The sequence below is a fragment of the Rhodofomes roseus genome (assembly GCF_022264815.1).
Source record: "Rhodofomes roseus strain CIRM-BRFM 1785 chromosome Unknown C8Q71scaffold_1, whole genome shotgun sequence".
Lineage (NCBI taxonomy): Eukaryota > Fungi > Basidiomycota > Agaricomycetes > Polyporales > Fomitopsidaceae > Rhodofomes > Rhodofomes roseus.
Genome location: NW_025952957.1, coordinates 1,335,070 through 1,353,643, shown reverse-complemented (window position 1 = coordinate 1,353,643; position 18,574 = coordinate 1,335,070). Strand labels below are relative to the sequence as shown.

Here is an 18,574-nt window from a genome sequence, read left to right as displayed (position 1 = left end):
TGTAGTTTCATCTCCGCAGAAGTCTACGGAGTTCTCTGAACTGCAATGGGTGCTCGAGGAAGGTTGGTGAGTCATCATCTTCTGCCAGACAATTGCACTCTCCACAGACTTTTGACATACCTCCGGAACAAAGTGAAGGAACTCACCGACCACGAGGATGACGTCCGAACGTTCATCTCGATTTGCAGTGCAACATATGTCGAACGAACCCTCGAACTCTTTCGCGACAACTGGACCCTCGGGAACGGCTAAAAATCGGTACAGACACGGCCTCCATGGCGTTCGGTATTGACGTAACGACAACTGATGACGTTGTTTCTCATGGATACATCTTGGACGACCTCAATGTCATGTTACAGCGCCCTGGGACGGTCGCGGTCGCAGTGCATGCTGAATCATGTACCTACCTCGGAACACATATGAACATGCGGAGGAGGCTCCGCAATCAACGATCGCAGAAAAGACGAAGGGACTTGGACGAGAAGCGGAAGAATTTGCGACACAGGTTCGACGTAGATAGCATTGCGTCCGAGTCCATCGACCTTGCACTTCGCGAGAATGACTCGTGCAACTAACCAATTAACGACACTGGGCTCATTCGGGGCTGTCTGTTTGTTATGTACTGCGAGACTGTGACTATGTACTGGATGCCAGCCTTGTTCGCCCGCGCCTGGCCCTGAAGAAATTGAACGAGTTATGATTATATCGCAGACAGATCTAAGCGCAGCCACCGGCCGAACTGCCCGAGCCACCGGCAGCCTGCCGTAGCCACCGGAATGGTTCGGCCATCAAAAAATGGGTAGCGTAAGGGCTGCTCCAGTATCAGGGACGCGTTTTGAAGCAGACCCTTAGAAGACCGCCCCCCCTGTCCGTACAAGAGGTCTTCTTTAGGGTCTGCCTAGGGGAGACTAGGGCGGCTGAGCCCTCTTCATCATTCCCATGTCGGCTTCACGAACCATGGCCCCAAACGATCCTCGTTTCCTGGTCGACACTCGTTTCGCTGAAGACGCAGATATCGGGCCATCTAGAAATGGGACAGACGATGAACTCTCTGAGGAGGAAGTAGGAGACGATGCGTCCGAAGGGGAGCGAAGCCAAGACGGTCTTGAGGAGGGCATGAACCCTGATGGTTTTGCTGGGCCTTCTGAGAAGGTCGTGAAGCCGCTCACCCCCGAAGCACTAGCAGCCTTCAAGGCTGCTCAAGAAAGGGCTGGAGTGCTCTACATCTCGCGCATCCCACCGGGTATGCGACCTACCAAGGTCAGGCACATCATGAGCGCGTATGGGGAGGTCGGGCGGGTGTATTTGCAGCAGGAAGGTGTGTATCGTTCTAGAGATCCATTCCTTGTAACTAACCCACTTTCACAGATGCAAAACGGGCATATCTGAGGAGGAAGTATACAGCGACAAAGAAAGCACACTTCACTGAGGGTTGGGTCGAGTTCAAGGACAAGAGGGTCGCACGTTCCGTCGCAGAGATGCTCAATGCTCAGCCTATTGGTGGCAAGAAGGGCACTCGCTGGCGCGACGACGTATGGACCATGAAGTACTTGCCCAAATTCAAGTGGAATATGCTCACGGAGCAGATCGGTACGCAGATTATGTCGTCCGACTGTCTCCATACTTACGACCATGCAGCCCATGAAGCGGCGGCGCATGCGGCACAACTACGCGTTGAACTATCTCAATCTCGACAAGAACAACGAGAGTATCTCAGGAATGTAGAACTCGCCCGAGTACTTGACAAGCGTGCTGAACGCAAACGCAAAGCTGGCGCCGATCCTGACACTACTACAGCAATATCGGCGCCCCAGCCCTCGCAGAAAAGCGAGGGCAGGCCTGAGCGTCCTCCACAGACGAAGCCCAGGAAAAAGCAAAAACAACTACCGGAGGATGGGGTAGACACGAGGAGTAGGCAATTAGACAGTGTACTGAATAGTATCCTTTGAAACCCCGCGATGATCCGTCAGTCATGGGCGTTTAGCGCTCAGAATGCCGAATAAGGACCTGTCAGGACAGTGAATGGACATTTGTAACTCCGTTTGAACCGCGTCAACGTAAGCAGCGCGTCGTCGCTTGCGTTTCACCATCGCGAACACATCGAGCTCGTTCGCTCAACGGGCATCGAGAACACCGTGCTCGTCGCTGTGTCGCGTCTCAAGAGGTCTGTGCTTCTATCATGCTCGCCTACTCTCTCTCACAGCTGTTCTTGATCAGTCGCGTTCCTCCTCTCCTCTCTGCGTTAGCGTCTTTCTCGTAGCATGTCCACTTGGTCTGGTTCTTCTTACCCTCCACCTCCCCGCGCACGTTCGCGCTCACGCTCTCCATATCGTGCTTCCTATCCTGCTAGACCTGGATATCCGGAGCCTGGGTATCCTCAGGATCCCTACCGTGCCGATTGGGAGGCATATGACAGGGAGCGCGCATGGGCTACGTACGAGAGAGAAAGAGCTGCGTATGAGTATAGTAGGCGTGGCAGGAGTCGTAGCCCAGGTCCAGACGAAGGTGAGGACTCCTTGCCATTTTTCGAGCTGCCCGGTATGCTGACTGACGTGCGTATAGCTGGCAGGAAGCGCCGGCGCTCGTTATCACCTTGGGAGAGGGACAGGGATAGGTTTGAGCCAAGACCTCGCTATGGGGACGATTATGGTGAGTGGCAAATGGAGGCTTTCTTCACATTTGTCTTGACTACGTGAGTGTTTAGACGCGCATACGCGTGGGTATGGGGGATACTCTCCGCATCGTGGTCAATATCCGCCACCGCCTCCGTATGGATCATTGCGACGAGCCCCTCCAGACCCGCATACCCTCGACTATTCTGCATCACTGAAACAGTATGCAGAGTGGTTTCGGTACTACTATCCTCAACAGGCGACGGAAGAAGACAACGCGGACAAAGCTGCCGAGCAGGAAGCCGGCGACGGGTCCAAACCTCGCAATGGGATCAGGTCACGCTGGGAGAAATACAAGAAGGAGTTCGCCGCTCAGCAGGTTCGTACTACCCGTTCGGTATAGTGTCAATGATCTGACATTGTGTTTAGCTGCAGCGGATGTTCGAGCATCATCGCAAGTCTCCTTGGTTTGCGGAGAAGTACGACCCGTCTCCGGAATTCGTGGCGCTACGCCAGCGAGTGAGGAGAATTGGCTGGAGAGGCCGAATGGACAGCTTCCTTTTGGACCTTGAAGCCGGGAAGTACGACCCCGATCTCAACGAGCCAGAAGCAGAAGCAGCCTCCCCAGTCAAAGAGTCGGCTTCTAACGGCGATACAACGGCCGCTGCTGCCGATGCCGGTACTGCTCAAGCGCCTGCTGAGGAGGCGAAGCCTACTGTTAATGCAAGCAATGCCGAGGACGACATGCAGTTCAATGTGGAGCAAGAAGATGACACCGGGGAACAGGACGCCAATCGTCAGGATGCTGGTAAAACGTCGGCCGACAATAGGCGTAACGTTCGTGGAGAGGAGTATGCAGTACTGCCTGAAGGCAACCAAGTGATGATCCGTACGATTCCTCCCGATATCGGACGTGTCAAGTTGGAAGAGGTGCGTCTGTGTACGGTCGCTGTCCGCCAATGTTCTCATCTCGATCTCTAGGCTTGCGACAAAATTCCAGGATTCGTGTATCTGGCGCTGGGTGACCCTCTGCAGAAGAAGAACTACTATCGCGCAGGCTGGCTGAAGTTTCGCGACGATGCTGATATGCCGACAGCCATGGCCGAGCTTGCTGAGAAAAAGGTAAGTCCTAATTGATCGCGTCGGCCCTACCGTTATTGATGTATTGATATAGATCGAGGGCTTCAAGTTGCACGTCGCCCACAATACCAAACCTTTCACGGGTAGGATACGCTATGCCCCTGAGGTTGCTAGTAAGCCGGATCGGATATCGAAGGATCTCGCCAATGTAAAGATCCTCGCTGCCATTTTGGAGGAAGAGTACGAGACCTTGAGGACACTGAAGATCCAATCGAGGAAAGACAATGGCAACGAGGCTACTAACGGCGACTCCTCGAATACCGACGTAGCAATGGCTGACGCTACCGGCGCTGCTGAAGAAGACCCGGAGCCTAAAGAACGGGGTAGTGAGGCAGTAGAGAAGCGTATTGAAAAGGTCATGGCCAATCTGCGTGACCAAGGTTTGGTCGATCCGGCCGACGAGAAGGCTATGGAGCAGAAAAAGGTGGGTCGTTAGCCCTGGTCCGGTTCTCACCTTCGCTGACTGGAAGCTCATAGGCTGTGGTGGCGCTCGACTTGTATCTTGCATATCTGCGCGCTGCGTTCCACACATGCTATTATTGCGCGGTAGTAAGCGATCACGTTGAGGAATTGCAGCGCAAGTGTGTGAAGCACGTGAGGAAACCTATGTCCAAAACTCTGCTCGAGGAAGTCAAAGCCGCGGAAGCAGCACAGGCGCAGAAGGTTGAGGAGGAGCAGAAGGTCAAGGGCGAGGGAGAAGAGAAGCCAAAGGACGCGAGTGGCAAGGAGAAGTCGGAGAATCGCGACTGGAAGCGAAACGGTGAGCCGAGCTTCGACTATCCTACGGCGTTGCGCTAAATCAACGTACACTGCAGACGAACGTTGGTTGGAGTGGCTGGACTCGAAGGTAGCTCTTTTGATCAATCGCGATGGCGTGGACCCCCGGGATTACGCTGGCAAGAACTATGAGGAGTACGTCTTGTTGGCTTTATACGATAACTTACCATGACTGACGCCCATCACACTAGGGAGTTGTCAAAGGCTGCTGAACCCCACATCAAGCAAGAGGATGAGGGCAAGTTTAGGTGCAAGACCTGTCAGAAGCTGTTCAAGGCGACCTCGTTCGTTGAGAAGCACATTGCTAACAAGCATCCTGAGCTCGTGAAGTATCTCGAAGAGGTAGGGGTCATACTGGTATGAGATGGTGTCCGGTTGACCCATCGCTCGTCCTCCAGATACCATACTTCAACAACTTCGCGCTTGATCCTCATCGTATACAGCCTTTCGCTCACCCACCTCCGCCCGTTGGGAACAGTCAAGCGCCCCCACCTCAAGCATATGGGCTGCAAGGGCCAGCGTACCCTGTAGCCGCGGATTACGGACGAGCACCCCACCCTGCACCGTATGGGTATCCGCCCCCATACTCAAACGCTGGTCTTTGGGATCCGTACGCGTACCCATATGGCCCCAATGGTTACCCTCCACCGCCTCCGCGTAGGGATGACGGTGTGACAGCCCGGCGACTGAGCGACCGCATAAGCGGGTATGCACCGGGTTATGATCCTGCCGTCGAAGTGCCTCCTGTCCCTGCCTCGGCTGGCTTGCCTGCGAAACCGGTGGCAACCTTGGAACCGGGACCAGGTGGTAGGCGAGGCGGACGCAACGGAAGCGTGAGCGGTCCCCCACCGCCGCCACCGCCCGACGCCAAGGAGGACCCCAGAGCGAGCGCAGGACGGAAGGTCAGTTACCACGACATGGATCTGGTTGCCGAGGGGGACGTGGAGCTACAGTATTAAACCGTTGTGTACCTGATATTCGGGGCTGGTTACTATCAGATTTGATCATGATTTGCGTGGTATGTGCGTGTGTTGGGCGTGGATCACCAGTCTGAAGACCTGTACGGCGAGCAGCCTCTGCCTCATCTGTCGAAATGTTATATGTGCCTCACCGCAGAGAATACGAAATCCACTTCCAAGCATCTCCGCCAGGGACCACCACGACCCAGAACATTCTGGGCAGGCTTGAGGCCGCATGCTGTGGACATTGAATGCAGACGACGCACTGCAGTAAAACAGTCGTGGTTCGTCGCCGCTGCGCTCGGATTGATTCAAGGTAGTTGAATCGGTGTCTCCTGGTCCAACCTTGTTGCACGGTGGCACTGCCGAGAGACTGCTCGCCAAAGAGACTGAAAGTATGTGTCATGTTCTGCCATCATCCAGTCTGAGCCTGCAGACATCGCACGTCGATGTATTCAAGGGAGAGCAGAGCGGTGCCAGTGAGCGGCTGAGAGGCTGGGGGCGAGTGTGTTTGCATCTATTTGTCCCGCACTCCATACTGGGCCATCCGGGATCACTGCGCCCAGTGCTCCCGCCACCGCAAGTCGCCAGGGCCTTCTTGGGGCTTCCTCCCAGCCTTCCCTCCGAGTCCTCGCTCTCCTCCTCGCTCTCCTGCTTCTCTCCCTTTCCGCCATCCCAGCATCTACTGGCAGTGGCCGACGCCCCTTTAGCTGCCGGATCTGGCGCCTCACTGACTGCGGTCGTAGGTCATGTCTGGGGCGAGACTGCCCGCAGTACGCCTGCCGTCCGTCATCGCAAGCCATGGGACCGACGAAGAACACCTTGGAGAGAGTCCTGTCGTGGTGGACCTGCCGCCGTCGAACAAATTTGGATTCGCATGGCCTGTCGAGTCTGCCGCGCCGGTTCAGTTACAGGTAGCGGCCGAGCGAACCACCGGTGTCTCATTCAGCTCCTCGGAAGGTGAGACCGACATATCCGAGGAGGAGCTGAGCCGCCCTACCAAAAGGTCCGCCAAAGCAGGGGACGGAGAGGAATCCGAGTTCGTTACGCCCACGAATCACTTGGACTCTGACCAGAATCCTATGGATCAGGCGGCGCAGAGTTCCCCGCCCCCTCGCTTGTCCAGAGCGTTCTCCATGCCTCTTCCTTCTCAACTCGGGTCCCTTCGGAATCCACGGCGCGTCGCTTCCTCCCCGGACAACGATGATACGACCACTATCATCCAGCTACCTCCGGAGTATGCTCACTTCCACGAGCTGTCGCTGGAGCTTGCAGACTCGGTGCAGATGGTCATACAGACCTTGCTTCAACTATCGCCTCCTCAAGTTCTAGATCCCGCCAAGGAGCAGTTCTCAGCATGCTCACTCTCCATCCCAACGCCCTCCGTATCTGCTATGTTTACATCTATGAAGAATCTAAATTACATGTCCGCCAACATGTCGGCTCTTAGTCTCGATCCTCCCGTCCAACAAGCAACTACTGCAGGCGAACGTCTTGGTATGCCGACACTTCTTAATGACTTCGACATTGGTGAGATGTTGCAGAGTGCGGGTGACGCATTGAGCGGTGTCGCCGCTCAAGCTGGGGTCGATCTCGTGTTATTCCATGGTGACTTGGGGATGAAGCACGTCGGGGTGAGGGGGGATGAAAGTGGTCTCTCGTATACCCTGTCGCATGTGCGTATCGAGTTACGTTTCTTGTGTTCATCTCAAATCTAACAGGAGGGGAAGGTTATACGCCAGATAATCGCTACATCTCATCCAGGGGACACCATCGAAGTAGGGTTGTTTATTGCCGTTGCGTCAACGTCTGCAAACGGTGCAGATGCAGGTCGAGCGTCGCCCTCAAGCGACGCTGAAGGCCCATTGCGTTGTACGTTCCAAATAGCGCATGGGACAACAGCGGCCAATTCAACGCGAACGAGCGACGCGGGTGCGTCCGAAGCTGGCAGCGCGCCTCCATCTCCATCAACCGCCTCCTTCCGATCACAGCCGTCCTTGAGGAGCCTCTTCCTGCGGCGTCTGTTGAGCCATGTTGGCGCTACTCTGGAGTTGGACGTTCAGCCCAAGGGCGCGTTACCGGCGGGCCGTTTTTGTGAGTTGGCTGTCAACTTGGATCGTGGTTCGCCAGCTGTGGTCGATCCTACCGTGAGCGGAGCGGCCGAGGAAGCGCTCCCTGGTTCACCGGAACTGAAGATCTCGCACGAGCCGACACTGGAGCAGTTAACACAATTCGCCGAGTCACTGCGAGGGCGGAAGGCAACACTCTTTGCGAACTCGAAGGGATCATTTGCGCAACATCTCACGAGTTACCTCACCGCATGGGGAATGGACGTCAGCCATGTATCAGCCGAACCGGACGCAGATACACTCCCTGAGCACATGGAGGGGAGTCCTCAGTCCGCCTCATCTACTTCGACGGGCAGAGACGATAGCCCGTCTTCGGCGGATGCAGAGCAGCCTACTGGACTAGCCCCTCCTCCTTCTGGGATCCCTGGACCGGAGCCATTGTCGTTTTACCTCATAGACGACGACGTCTCTGTTTTGCGGGAAAGGTTGCAGAAAATCAGAGCAGAGCAAGCGTACCCACTGCACCTGAACACGCGGAAACGACCGTCGCTTGCCAACCACCACCGCCCTCGCTCATCACCGCAGGTCGCCCGCGTGATGGGACTGACTCCCGCGACGACTGCACCCAATTCGCCTTCGCCCGTCATCGTCCACTTCACTTCCCTCTCGAACTTCAAGCTGGTCAAGGATGCTATCCAGTCGGTGTTTGTGCCTGGCATTGGCGCCGCGTCCCGACTCCCCGAAGTCATTGTCATCCCCAAGCCTGCTGGACCACGTCGCGTTTTGACGGCATTACACACGGCCATTACGAAGCCTATCGTGGACCCTTTCTTCTATCCTACCGCCACTTCTCCCATTAGCCCCGGTTTCCACGCTATGACCCCCTTCTTCAACATGCCGAATGCCGCCAGATCCCCCGGTGCCAGGTCGACTACGAGCATTCGGACGACGTCTGACAAGTCTGCCAGGTCGCCAAAGGACCACACTCCATCGTCGCCACGAGGTGTGTCGGACACGATGGAGTACTTTTCGGACGCGGCTGCCAAGCTTGGGACTTCGCCTGCCTCCGGCCTCGTTATTCAGAGTCCCGACGGTCAACCCGCAGGTATTTTCTTCCATCCGAAACCGAAAGGCTCGGGAAGTAGGAGTAATTTACCGACACCTGCGTCTGAACGGGGTGCCCCGTCTTACGAGTCAATGGGGCGCACTCGTGCAGTGTCGTTCCGTCGTCCGCCAGACGACGTGAAGGCCGGCGGCCTGACGGCTGGTACATCGGATGTCTCGCGGCGAGGTTCACGGCCGCCTATGCCGGAGAGCACCGACTCTGATGGGCGCGAGGGCCAGGAAATCCCGTCGATGGGCAGACGGAAGTCGGTACCTGCAAGCGAGGGTCTGCCGCCATTGTCCACGGAGAGCCCTATCTCTGCTGGTATCGTGGTCGGATCTCCCGTCGGTGAGCCGTCGCCGGCAACGTCCTCGTCGTTGCGGAACGTGCCCCGCAAGGGTAGCCAAGTGGACCCCCTTCATCTGCACCTTCCAGATCCACCGTCTCCGTCTGCGTCTGTGCGTCGACCAAGACGGAATCTGGACAGCCCAGCTTCAGCCCTTGCCACGGTGCAGAAGAAGGGCAAGCCCAGTGACACCAACATTGTGCCGCCAATCAGTGTTCTCATCGTCGACGGTATGTACATAACACGTTATCGGCGCATGTCATCGATAAAACTAACGTGTCCGTTTATACGTGTGCAGACAATCCGATCAACCAAACGATTCTCTCCACCTTCATGAAGAAGAAGAAGATCAAGTTTGATGTCGCGAAGAATGGGGAGGAGGCTGTGGCGAAGTGGCAGACGGGGGGCTTCCATCTAGTTCTCGTGAGTGTCTCGTTGCACTATTTCATGCTGCGGTCACGAATGCTGACACTCATTCCAGATGGACATTCAGATGCCTGTCATGGACGGTATCGAGGCTACGAAGCAGATCCGACGAATGGAGAAGTTCAATGCCACCGGGGCTTTTCCGTCAACACCCCAATCTGAAGGTCAACGGACACCGTCAGAAGCCTCGCTCAGCGAGTCTCGCTCGTCGACGATGTCCACTCCGCCGTACCGGTCGTCAGTGATCATTGTCGCCCTCACGGCTTCCTCGCTGCAGAGCGACCGAGTGGCCGCGTTGGCTGCCGGGTGCAATGACTTCCTCACGAAGCCCGTGTCGCTCCACTGGCTGAACAGCAAGATCATCGAGTGGGGTTCTATCAAGGCCTTGCAGATGTGGGCGGATATTCGGCCGGAGGTGGTCAAGAGCATATCGTCCGGTCAGGCAGCACAGGCGCAGAAAGTCGCACGCAGGCTGCATGTCCCGGAAGGCAGGACTCCCACCGACTCCCGTAGTCGATCGTCCTCTGTGTCTCGTAATAGGCAGGGGTCTGCCGAAGGTGCCGCGGCTGCGGCGAGGAAGCTCGCAGCAGATGACAGGACGCCCACACAGAACATGCCCATGCCTGCGACCCACGATGATTCTCCAGGCTCTACGAGCGGATCGTCATCCGACTCGGTGAACATGCCGCATGCGCCATTGGCAGCCGAAATCGCTGATCGTGAGTACCGTTATCTCGCTCATCTCGTCATTGAGCCAGATGTTGATCACTGACGGTGGGTGGTCACAGCTCTCGCGGAGCCCGAAATTGCGGCCGGAAGTGCGTTTCTTGGGGAGCTAGAAGACACCGCTACTTCGTCCGTGCAGAACCTCCGTACGTCGCGCTGACCTCACGCCTGAGGAGTTAGCTAATGTCCGATGTGCAGAGGGCGAGGACCCTTCCCGTGAGGCCGTCCCGGGGGCGTTCCGGGCTTCTGGACCGACCGAGTCGCTTCAAAATGAACCGCCGGTCTTGGCCGCCGACACACAACACCCTGTGACACCAGCTCGAGACGATAATGGTGCCAAAGAAGGACAAGAGGATGCACTGCCGGAGGCCGGCGACCCTCCAGTAACAGGCCGCGATGGCGAGCCGCCGGAACCGCCGCCAGAGCCGCAATGACGGTACGGGGCGACTCTTGGGCTGTTTGCATGGTTTGCACTCCCATTCGTTTTACCCTTCTTGCCAAGGGTCGCCGGGTTCTTTCGCAAGTTTTTCTGATGTTTTCGTTTTCTGGGGTTTCGTGTGGGTTGTATCGCGGTGCTGGGTCTTTCTTTGGGTTAACTGGTCCTAGGTCATCTACGTATGTTGTCGCTGCTTATACTGGTTCAGGTATGATAGTTCGCATTCACGCTTCACGATACACCACGACCATTTCGCCATTCGCGCTCGCCTAGCGGACTACTCTACCGCTGCCCTGCTGCTCTCGGGCTGCCTGATGGCGGCTATCTCATTGTTCTAATGCACTGTATCCAACACGAGCACGGACTATTCGCGTAGAATAAGTATATCCCATACACGAGACGATATATCACACGTCTTTGCTGCCTTACGCCAAGCACCGCGCACGAAGCTGTTGTTGAGGCGATCGGGGTGTGCTGTGCCTCGCGTGTCAGACAGCATGACACGGAAAGCGTCCGCGCTGGGAGGGGTGATGGGAGGGTGAGTCATAGGGATTTCGTTGTCGAGGGCGATACGCGCCTCGAGGAAGATCAGTGGATGACCCGTGTGCGCGTCTGTGCGCGCTCCTGTTTCGCGGGACGCGTGTGCTGACGGGCGCGCTCGACGTAAAACGGTGGGTGTCGCCTGTCGCCGCTTCTGGGGGAGGGGGATCTCTGGATGCTCGCCACTGCTCGCGTCGCTCTGATGACACGCGGCCGCTGACCGAGCGGTATGCATCCGCGCGAGGCAAGGAACACTGCAGGAACCGAGCAGCCCGCGCGAAACGATCGCGGGCCGCTCTGTTGCCAGTCCGCCACTCCGACCCCGCGAGAGGGGCGCACCCGTGACGTGACCATCACGCTCCCAATCTTCGCGGAGGCGGGTCGCGCGCTAGCCACTCGCCCAGATTGCTCGCGCGGCCAGTGCGGACTTCGACACTGGCCCTGCAGCCCGCTGCAGCGTCTCTGGCTCGCGGCGTGGCAGTGCGCGGTCAGCGGGAATGAGCGATGGGGCAGGCGAGATGCATGTGCCCTGGGAAGCGGCAGGCCGCAAAGCAGCAGCTGCAACCTCAAGGCGTTTATCGTCCAAAACGGGCAACTGCTCAAGCGGACTCATGAGCGGACTTGGTGCCGAGCGACAACACGCCCACTTCTTGTCCTCCTCCTGCCTCCTGCCTCCTCCGTCCCTCCGCCCGCGCGTCCGCACCATGGACGTCAACCTTCACCACCACGACCCCTCCGTCGTCCAGAACAAGCGCACCTCCATCCACGAGCTGCTCAACCCCGTCGGCCCCTCCCTCGACCAGCAGTATGCACAGCAGCAGCAGCTTCCCAGCCTATCGCATTTCATGCCCCAGCCGCACCCTCAGCACGTACAGGCCATGCCCCCGCCTCAGTATGCTCCCCCCATGAACTCCCAGCCCTCGTTTAGCCTGCGCACTGCGAGCTGGGACCAGCAGGCCACAAAGGACGACCTCGTTCGTCGCCCCGAGGATCCCAACGCGTGCCGATTTGGGCCCCCCTCCGTGCTATCCCATCATCCGTACTATCAGGACTCCTATCCCCCCGCTTCTCGCCTAGCCGAAGAAACGCACTCCTATGCGATAGATGTCTCCCCGTGGTCTACTGCGTCCGAGCAGGCGAACACATCCTATCCCATGTATTCCAATGACCGCACAGGTACGCCTTGGCTGTATTTCTTCACGCGCTCCTATGCCGACAACACACCACTCTTCAGCAATGTCGAGCGCGTCCGTGCCGCGAAGCCCGATGCCTCCTCCGCACCCAGCATCGGTGCCCTCTCACTCGCCCACGTCGGATTATGCGCCGCAGCCCCGGCACTACGAGGAAGACCCACAGTATGCGCCTCCAAATGGTATCTTTGCACTGATTATCGTAGATGTGAGCAAGACTGCTGACTCTCGCTTTCGCTAGATTGGCAGAGCAGCGATCGCGCTTCCGTTCGACTCGCGCAAGTTCGCACGGCGCCGCCGCAACAACTCCCTCCAATGATTGTACCAATGCACTCCCAACCCTATCAGGCTCCGACACACGTTGGCTATGCCCCTATGTCTTTCGCCATCCCGGTTTCTCCATATCCCCCGCCTGTACCCGCGACCCCCAAGAGGCAATATGAGCACAGCGATGATGAGTCGTCGTCAAAATCAAAGAAGTCGCGATCAACCGTGAAAGCGGCGAAGCCCGCAGAGGGTGCTGGTTGGTCTATGCAAGGCTTTCGCGTCATCGCACTCTTGCTAACTCCATCGTAGCCCAATCAAGACGCGGCTACAGCGCCAAGAAACGCAACGAAGCCGCACAGATAGCTGCTCAAAACGGTGAGAGCCTTTGTCGGGTATAGTGGCTTGTGGTCGGCATACTCACGGCATTGTGCAGCTCAACTGTTGCCTACCGTGTCGTATGCACACGTGCCCGAGAAAGGGAAGGAGAGGACCGCAAATAATAACAGTAAGGCAAGGTTACTTGACATGATGAGATATACTTATCCCCGCTTTAGCTCAAGGTCCCATGAGGATAGTGGGCCGTGAAGAAAGCACACAGTTTGAGAATTCTGGTCCACTCCATCCGGAACTTCAGTTCGCACGATGCATGTCCAACCGCTACCGATCGGAAGAATTCCCTCGCTGTGTATCCTGCACTCGTCGATGGGCCGGCGATACCTGTCGCTTTCAGGGGATACGCTTCTTCCTCAAGAATGACAAGAAACAGATTGTAGGAATCAGCTTTGTCGAGAGCCAGAAACCCGATGCGCCGACGATGAACTTCCCTAACAAGTGGAACATCACCCTAGACAAGCCTCATACTCAACGGCTAAAGGTACGGCGGTTTCAATAGCTTTCGCTCGCGTCTCATACTCAAAGATGGCGTGTGACTCTATCAGCGGACAGTCGCGCACGCTCTCCTACCCACGCTGAAGAAGGAGCTGGAACATCTCAGCTTGGACGAGGTTATCCGTCGTCCGAGGGAAAGTGAGGTCAGGGCAACTTGCGGTAGGTTTCCTGGCAGCCATGGAAGATCAACGCGTCTGATTAGGTATCCCAGACACGTGTATGACCTCCATCTTCTCGAGCAGCTGGATGTGCCGTCTGTGCGGCCGCGAAGCTTGCGCCGAGTGTTATGAGCAGGTCAGGGAACTGACTATCGACCGGGCAGGTGCGCCGGACGCCGAGATCGCGGCCCTGCAGGCACGCCGCGAGAAACATGCGCATATCAACCCGTTCTTCCTGTCGTGCACGCGACGGAACGAGCACCAGGCGAAAGACTTCTCGGCTATGTCGCGTTTCTGCAAGTCGGAGCTAGAGGAAGTCATAAAGGAGATGGAGGCGATGCTTCACGAGACCGAGCAAGAGCGCTCCACGCCGGAGCCGGGTCGTGATTCTTCGCTGTCACCCCCAGGTACAGCGACGACACCACCTTGGTCAGACTCCTCGCCGAGCAGCAGCGTACCTGACACTAGGTATTCCGCACCCGCCACTTACGCTGATAGCCCCAGTGGGAGCGTCCCTCCAGAACCATCGTCCTTCGCAGCGGGTACCAAGGTGCCCTCTCACGTCACGAGGTACTTCGCGGACGGCCAGCTCACGGATGACACTTTCCGCCGTATCTGGGCCCGCGGTGAGCCTATCGTAGTCACAGGTCTGCTCCCGAAGTTCCACGTTCAGTGGTCGCCTGAGTACTTCATCGCCAAGTACGGTTCGCAGAGCTGCCTCATTCTCGAGTGCCAGACGGACCAGAACCGTCGCGTGACGGTAGGCGATTTCTTCTCCTGGTTCGGCAAGTATGAAGGGCGTCGAGACTGCTGGAAGCTGAAGGTAATGCCGCGCGCGGACATCTCTCGTGCGAACCATGGCTAATTCATGTGCCTTGCAGGACTGGCCGCCTTCGACGGATTTCCGCACTGCCTTCCCTGAACTTTACGACGATTTCGCCAACGCGACGCCGGTGCCGAACTATGTGCGACGAGATGGTGTTCTGAACCTTGCGTCGCACTTTCCGGGCAACACGGTGGCTCCTGATCTGGGTAAGCACAATCCCATTTGCGTAGGCGTCGGTTTGAGCGTGACTTGCTGATATCGTCTGCAGGGCCGAAGATGTATAACGCGATGGCATCCTTCGAAGCTCATGGTAGCAAGGGTTCAACGCGGCTGCATATGGATATGGCAGATGCCGTGAACGTCATGCTCTATGCCGCACGAACGCCAGATGGCCGCCCAGGATGCGCGGCGTGGGACCTCTTCAAGGCGGAGGATGCAATCAAGTTGAGGAAGTACATGCGCAAGAAGTTCAAGGGCCACTTCCAGCACGACCCGATTCATTCCCAGCAGTTCTATCTGGACTCGGAGCATCGGGAAGAGCTCTTCAAGGAGTATGGCGTCAAGTCCCACCGTGTCTACCAGCAGCCTGGTGAGGCCGTGTTCATTCCGGCCGGCTGCGCTCATCAGGTATGTGTCCAACCCATTTTCGCGATGTCGATCGGAGTCGACTTATCTGCTTGGACTGGCGAAGGTTTGTAACCTTGCGGATTGCATCAAGGTGGCGAGCGATTTCGTCAGCCCCGAGAATATCGAGCGCTGCGAGACGCTCACGCGCGAGTTCCGGGAGCAGAATCAATCCATGGCGTGGAAGGAAGACGTGTTGCAACTCCGCACGATGATGTGGTTCGCCTGGCTTTCGTGCACGCGTCAAGAGAGGGATGCGGATGCCTGAACTCGGCTGGACTGGCTGTCAGTGTCTTTGGTTATCGCTGTCATGTTGCTTTGCTCTCGAAGCCGACTGTCTCATACATTACGTACAGTACTGCTCGCAATGCCCTCCACCTACTGGTACCTGTTGTCGTCCTCATTATAATCGCTTGGTAGTCTGTGTATTGATATCGGTATCGTTGCCTGGTAGCTTGCTTGCGTCAGATTAGTGGTAGCGTATTCACATTGGAAACATGAACGATACAGCTCCATGTTATTGGATCATAATATGACGTCCGCGAACGTGCTCTCAAGGTTCTCTCCGCCGCCGCTGTTCTGCTCAGGACTAGGTTTTCCCGATGCGAACCGGTATGTTACGGCTCTCAGTGATCACGCGCTCACGAAGCGACAGTGGGGAAAGCCGTTGCGTGCATGCAACGCGATGCATAGGTCCATAACAACATGGGCGACGCGGAGCAGACAGAAGTGGTTCCATGACCCTGAGGGAGGGAATATTCATGATGTCCATAGAAGCTTAGCTGACACGGCCCGTGCGTACAAAAATAGTGAGCCCAGGCCTTTGCGGTGTTTCCAAACGAAATGGCGCGGTAGAACAAGCAAGAAAGGACCGCTGCTCACTTTTCCCCAATGAGAGGGCCGCATCCGATCTAGCCGCACAAAACCCCCACCAGTCGGATCCTGCGACCATAGTGGTGCCGTCAGGGATAGTGTGAATGCCGCTCGGCGGGAGAACATACCGTGCATTCGATATTTATCCACAAGGTTCAAACTGCGATAGACTTCGAGTACAGAGTACCGTCACGTCACGTAGGAACGACCAACACAGACGCGCCCCCATCTCTGGTAACGCGTAGGCGCGTCTTGATCAACACGCATTTGCGCCCGAATTGACGTAGTGTGCGAGCCGTACTGCCGGTAACTGATCTGACGGACATGTCTTGGGACATCCCGAGGCCGGACGGAGCAAGCAGAATCGCCTGGCCGGTCTGCGGGCGGGTTGGCCGGGAAACGAATTTAGTCGAGGATCCACCGTGGACCCAGACAGGTTACATTACCTGCAAATTCACCACCTTGTCGAATGCTTCCTTGGTATTGATGTCAGCGGATACATGCTTCGCGACGTGCTCCCACCAGGCGGGGGAAGAGAAGCGATGAAGCAGTGCGATACTGCAGAGGTCCAATAGTACGGGTGGGACTACAGTAGGTTCTGCAGTACCCGTAACAGAAATGGTTAGATGACGGATGCTGCCAGAAACCGAGGGGCAACGACCCTACCCTGAGTACTGATTATGACACGCATGGCTTGATGCCGTTGTTGCCGTATGAGCGACAAGAGCTCGTTTGTCAGGCCGCTAGTCACTCTGTCGGGCGACAAATACTGAAGGATAATCGATAAGGTTCATGGTCACTCTTTTTCTGGCCAGCTGGACACGCGCGATGTGCAATAGAGCTCACCTTGTGCGCTTCATCGACGACCAGAACCTTCCCGCTTCCGACACTGGCACGGACAAATAACCTCGTGATAATTTCAAAAAACCCGCAGGCCGATGCAGGGTCGACGAAAGGGTCTGAAAGGTCAATTATAGTCAATTGGCCTGGGGCGAACCGCGCAGGTGCTGCTTGCTGCCCTCGCAGAGATCTTTCATCTAGGAACGCCTCAAGCAGCGCCGTACGCTGCTCCAGGCCGGCGACTTGAGCACGGTTGAGCTTCGTCTTCCGTGCCTCGAGTGCGTCTTTGAAGGCTTCATAGGAGTAATCCTCGCCAAGTTCGCGCAGGATAGACTGACGGACGATTGGGTACGTTAGTTATGATCATAACGTGGTGATCAAAGTCTGGACGTACCAAGACAGTCTGCATGTACAAAGGCATGTGGTCGGACTGCCCGATCGCCATCATAGAGAGGAAGGCTTGGGCATCGAGCTCCTCCCTTCTGAATAACAGCGGCTCAACGGTGACAGAGCCGCCGAGCGGAGCATACACAGCCTTCATCGTTCTCAATGAAGACTTCGACACATACACTCGGACGCGCGGCGCTTTCGCCCCAGATTTCGCCGCTGGTAAGCCAACCCACGCTGCTTCACAGGGTTGTGAATATGGGCCACCTTCACCGAAATGGAGGACAAGCCCAGCGAGAGGATTCAGAATGGTTCCGATGGGTGGACAGGCCGTCACCATCATATTTTCCAGCATCACAGAGACCGTGTGTGATTTCCCCGAGCCTTGCACTCCGCACACCAAAGCGGAGAACGGTGCATTCTGCGAAAGAAACCATCAATGGTCCGTATGGAAGATACAAGTGGTGCGTACTCGCCGTGTTCAAGTAAAGCCGTTCGTCCTGACATTCATCAGTCATGCAGGTACCAGTTTTGTCACTGTCACCTCCGTCTTGTTCAGCCACACTCGATCACAATGCACTGGAGTCGGAGCCGGAACTCAACTAGATCTCCACCACAGAACCTAGTAGCCCTCGCTGAGGAAAGCTCGCACGACCACCAGCCGCATTGTAAGCCTCCCTAGTCATGATAGGAGCCGTGCGCAGCTCATGATCACCCGGCTCACAGTGGTCGAGCTTGGCATGCGATAGGAGCTGTCGCTCTTCCTACGGCGAAGGTTTCCACGAAATTTCGAGACCAATCAATTGAGTCTAGTACAATTGCTTGGACTTACTTGGTCGTCTGGTTCGTTGTCAACATCACAATTGACGTTCGAGACTGGATAAGATGCAACCGCTTCATCATGTTCCACGCTCGACTGGGTGCATCCTCAGGTTAACGAGACTCATTCGCTGAGATAAAAACCGACTGCATACGTCATCAACATCGCTGTTCGCACCCGTCCCGTTGCTAGGATGCATGACGCCGTTAGCAATGGGCCGACGACGAGTGGCCATGGTGTACCGGATCGCACGATGTACTGCACTCTATAGACCAACTCACCTCGATTCTCTACGTATATGAATGCGCTTTGCAACTGGACGATGTGCTTCGTTCGGTGAGCTGCTGCGGGCTCGTTTGGTCGCGATGCGTGCTACCGTACGCTTGGAGACATCAGGGGACTCATCACTGTCCGATTCACGGTCAGACACTAAATGCGCATATGTCAAAGCGATATAGTAAGAGCGAAAAGGGCCATACCGCTGGAGCTTAAGGATGCAGTGCACTCGTCGTCCGAATCTATACCGACCATAATTAGGTTGCAATCACCAATGAGGCTGATAAAT

The 18,574-nt window shown here is 56.5% G+C and overlaps 5 protein-coding genes across 5 annotated transcripts; 4 read left to right on the top strand and 1 right to left on the bottom strand.

Moving 5' to 3' along the window:
* Nucleotides 1–1,116: 1,116 nt before the first annotated feature.
* C8Q71DRAFT_698304 (uncharacterized protein) lies at nt 1,117–1,949 on the top strand (the record flags this gene model as incomplete). The annotated part of the gene is made up of 3 exons (XM_047920013.1): nt 1,117–1,318; nt 1,369–1,590; nt 1,639–1,949. The coding sequence occupies 3 exons, from the start codon at nt 1,117–1,119 to the stop codon at nt 1,947–1,949; spliced, it is 735 nt and encodes a 244-aa protein (XP_047784758.1).
* A 26-nt stretch (nt 1,950–1,975) lies between these two features.
* Nucleotides 1,976–5,933, top strand: C8Q71DRAFT_730656 (uncharacterized protein). Its single transcript, XM_047922115.1, has 12 exons — nt 1,976–2,164; nt 2,218–2,505; nt 2,563–2,649; nt 2,705–2,991; nt 3,042–3,542; nt 3,594–3,734; nt 3,787–4,176; nt 4,230–4,512; nt 4,568–4,664; nt 4,721–4,871; nt 4,928–5,703; nt 5,755–5,933. The coding sequence occupies exons 2-11, from the start codon at nt 2,262–2,264 to the stop codon at nt 5,486–5,488; spliced, it is 2,742 nt and encodes a 913-aa protein (XP_047784757.1). The 5' UTR covers nt 1,976–2,164; nt 2,218–2,261; the 3' UTR covers nt 5,489–5,703; nt 5,755–5,933.
* A 135-nt stretch (nt 5,934–6,068) lies between these two features.
* On the top strand, nt 6,069–11,024 carry C8Q71DRAFT_730652 (uncharacterized protein). The gene is made up of 6 exons (XM_047922114.1): nt 6,069–7,164; nt 7,219–9,238; nt 9,307–9,431; nt 9,490–10,153; nt 10,223–10,306; nt 10,359–11,024. The coding sequence occupies exons 1-6, from the start codon at nt 6,238–6,240 to the stop codon at nt 10,592–10,594; spliced, it is 4,056 nt and encodes a 1,351-aa protein (XP_047784756.1). The 5' UTR covers nt 6,069–6,237; the 3' UTR covers nt 10,595–11,024.
* A 523-nt stretch (nt 11,025–11,547) lies between these two features.
* C8Q71DRAFT_20898 (Clavaminate synthase-like protein) lies at nt 11,548–15,480 on the top strand. The gene is made up of 11 exons (XM_047917031.1): nt 11,548–12,312; nt 12,371–12,508; nt 12,568–12,849; nt 12,903–12,968; nt 13,027–13,098; nt 13,148–13,467; nt 13,532–13,640; nt 13,693–14,462; nt 14,521–14,671; nt 14,734–15,092; nt 15,157–15,480. Exons 1-11 carry the CDS (start codon nt 11,634–11,636, stop codon nt 15,355–15,357), a joined length of 3,147 nt encoding a protein of 1,048 aa, XP_047784755.1. The 5' UTR covers nt 11,548–11,633; the 3' UTR covers nt 15,358–15,480.
* A 676-nt stretch (nt 15,481–16,156) lies between these two features.
* C8Q71DRAFT_793576 (uncharacterized protein) lies at nt 16,157–17,875 on the bottom strand (the record flags this gene model as incomplete). Its single annotated transcript, XM_047925481.1, has 6 exons — nt 16,157–16,339; nt 16,409–16,560; nt 16,629–16,731; nt 16,809–17,135; nt 17,197–17,610; nt 17,804–17,875. 6 exons carry the CDS (start codon nt 17,873–17,875, stop codon nt 16,157–16,159), a joined length of 1,251 nt encoding a protein of 416 aa, XP_047784754.1.
* Between the last annotated feature and the right edge of the window lie 699 nt (nt 17,876–18,574).

Excerpts from the sequence above, each read along its gene's own strand:
- C8Q71DRAFT_730656 (XM_047922115.1), top strand. The coding sequence starts at position 2,262 with ATGTCCACTTGGTCTGGTTCTTCTTACCCTCCACCTCCCCGCGCACGT. Across the intron at positions 3,735-3,786 it reads CCGAGCTTGCTGAGAAAAAG|ATCGAGGGCTTCAAGTTGCA; the intron begins GTAAGTCCTAAT and ends GTATTGATATAG. Across the intron at positions 4,872-4,927 it reads TCGTGAAGTATCTCGAAGAG|ATACCATACTTCAACAACTT; the intron begins GTAGGGGTCATA and ends CTCGTCCTCCAG.
- C8Q71DRAFT_730652 (XM_047922114.1), top strand. The coding sequence starts at position 6,238 with ATGTCTGGGGCGAGACTGCCCGCAGTACGCCTGCCGTCCGTCATCGCA. Across the intron at positions 7,165-7,218 it reads TCTCGTATACCCTGTCGCAT|GTTATACGCCAGATAATCGC; the intron begins GTGCGTATCGAG and ends CAGGAGGGGAAG. Across the intron at positions 9,239-9,306 it reads CAGTGTTCTCATCGTCGACG|ACAATCCGATCAACCAAACG; the intron begins GTATGTACATAA and ends ATACGTGTGCAG.
- C8Q71DRAFT_20898 (XM_047917031.1), top strand. The coding sequence starts at position 11,634 with ATGAGCGATGGGGCAGGCGAGATGCATGTGCCCTGGGAAGCGGCAGGC. Across the intron at positions 12,509-12,567 it reads ACAGTATGCGCCTCCAAATG|ATTGGCAGAGCAGCGATCGC; the intron begins GTATCTTTGCAC and ends CGCTTTCGCTAG. Across the intron at positions 13,099-13,147 it reads GAGGACCGCAAATAATAACA|CTCAAGGTCCCATGAGGATA; the intron begins GTAAGGCAAGGT and ends TCCCCGCTTTAG.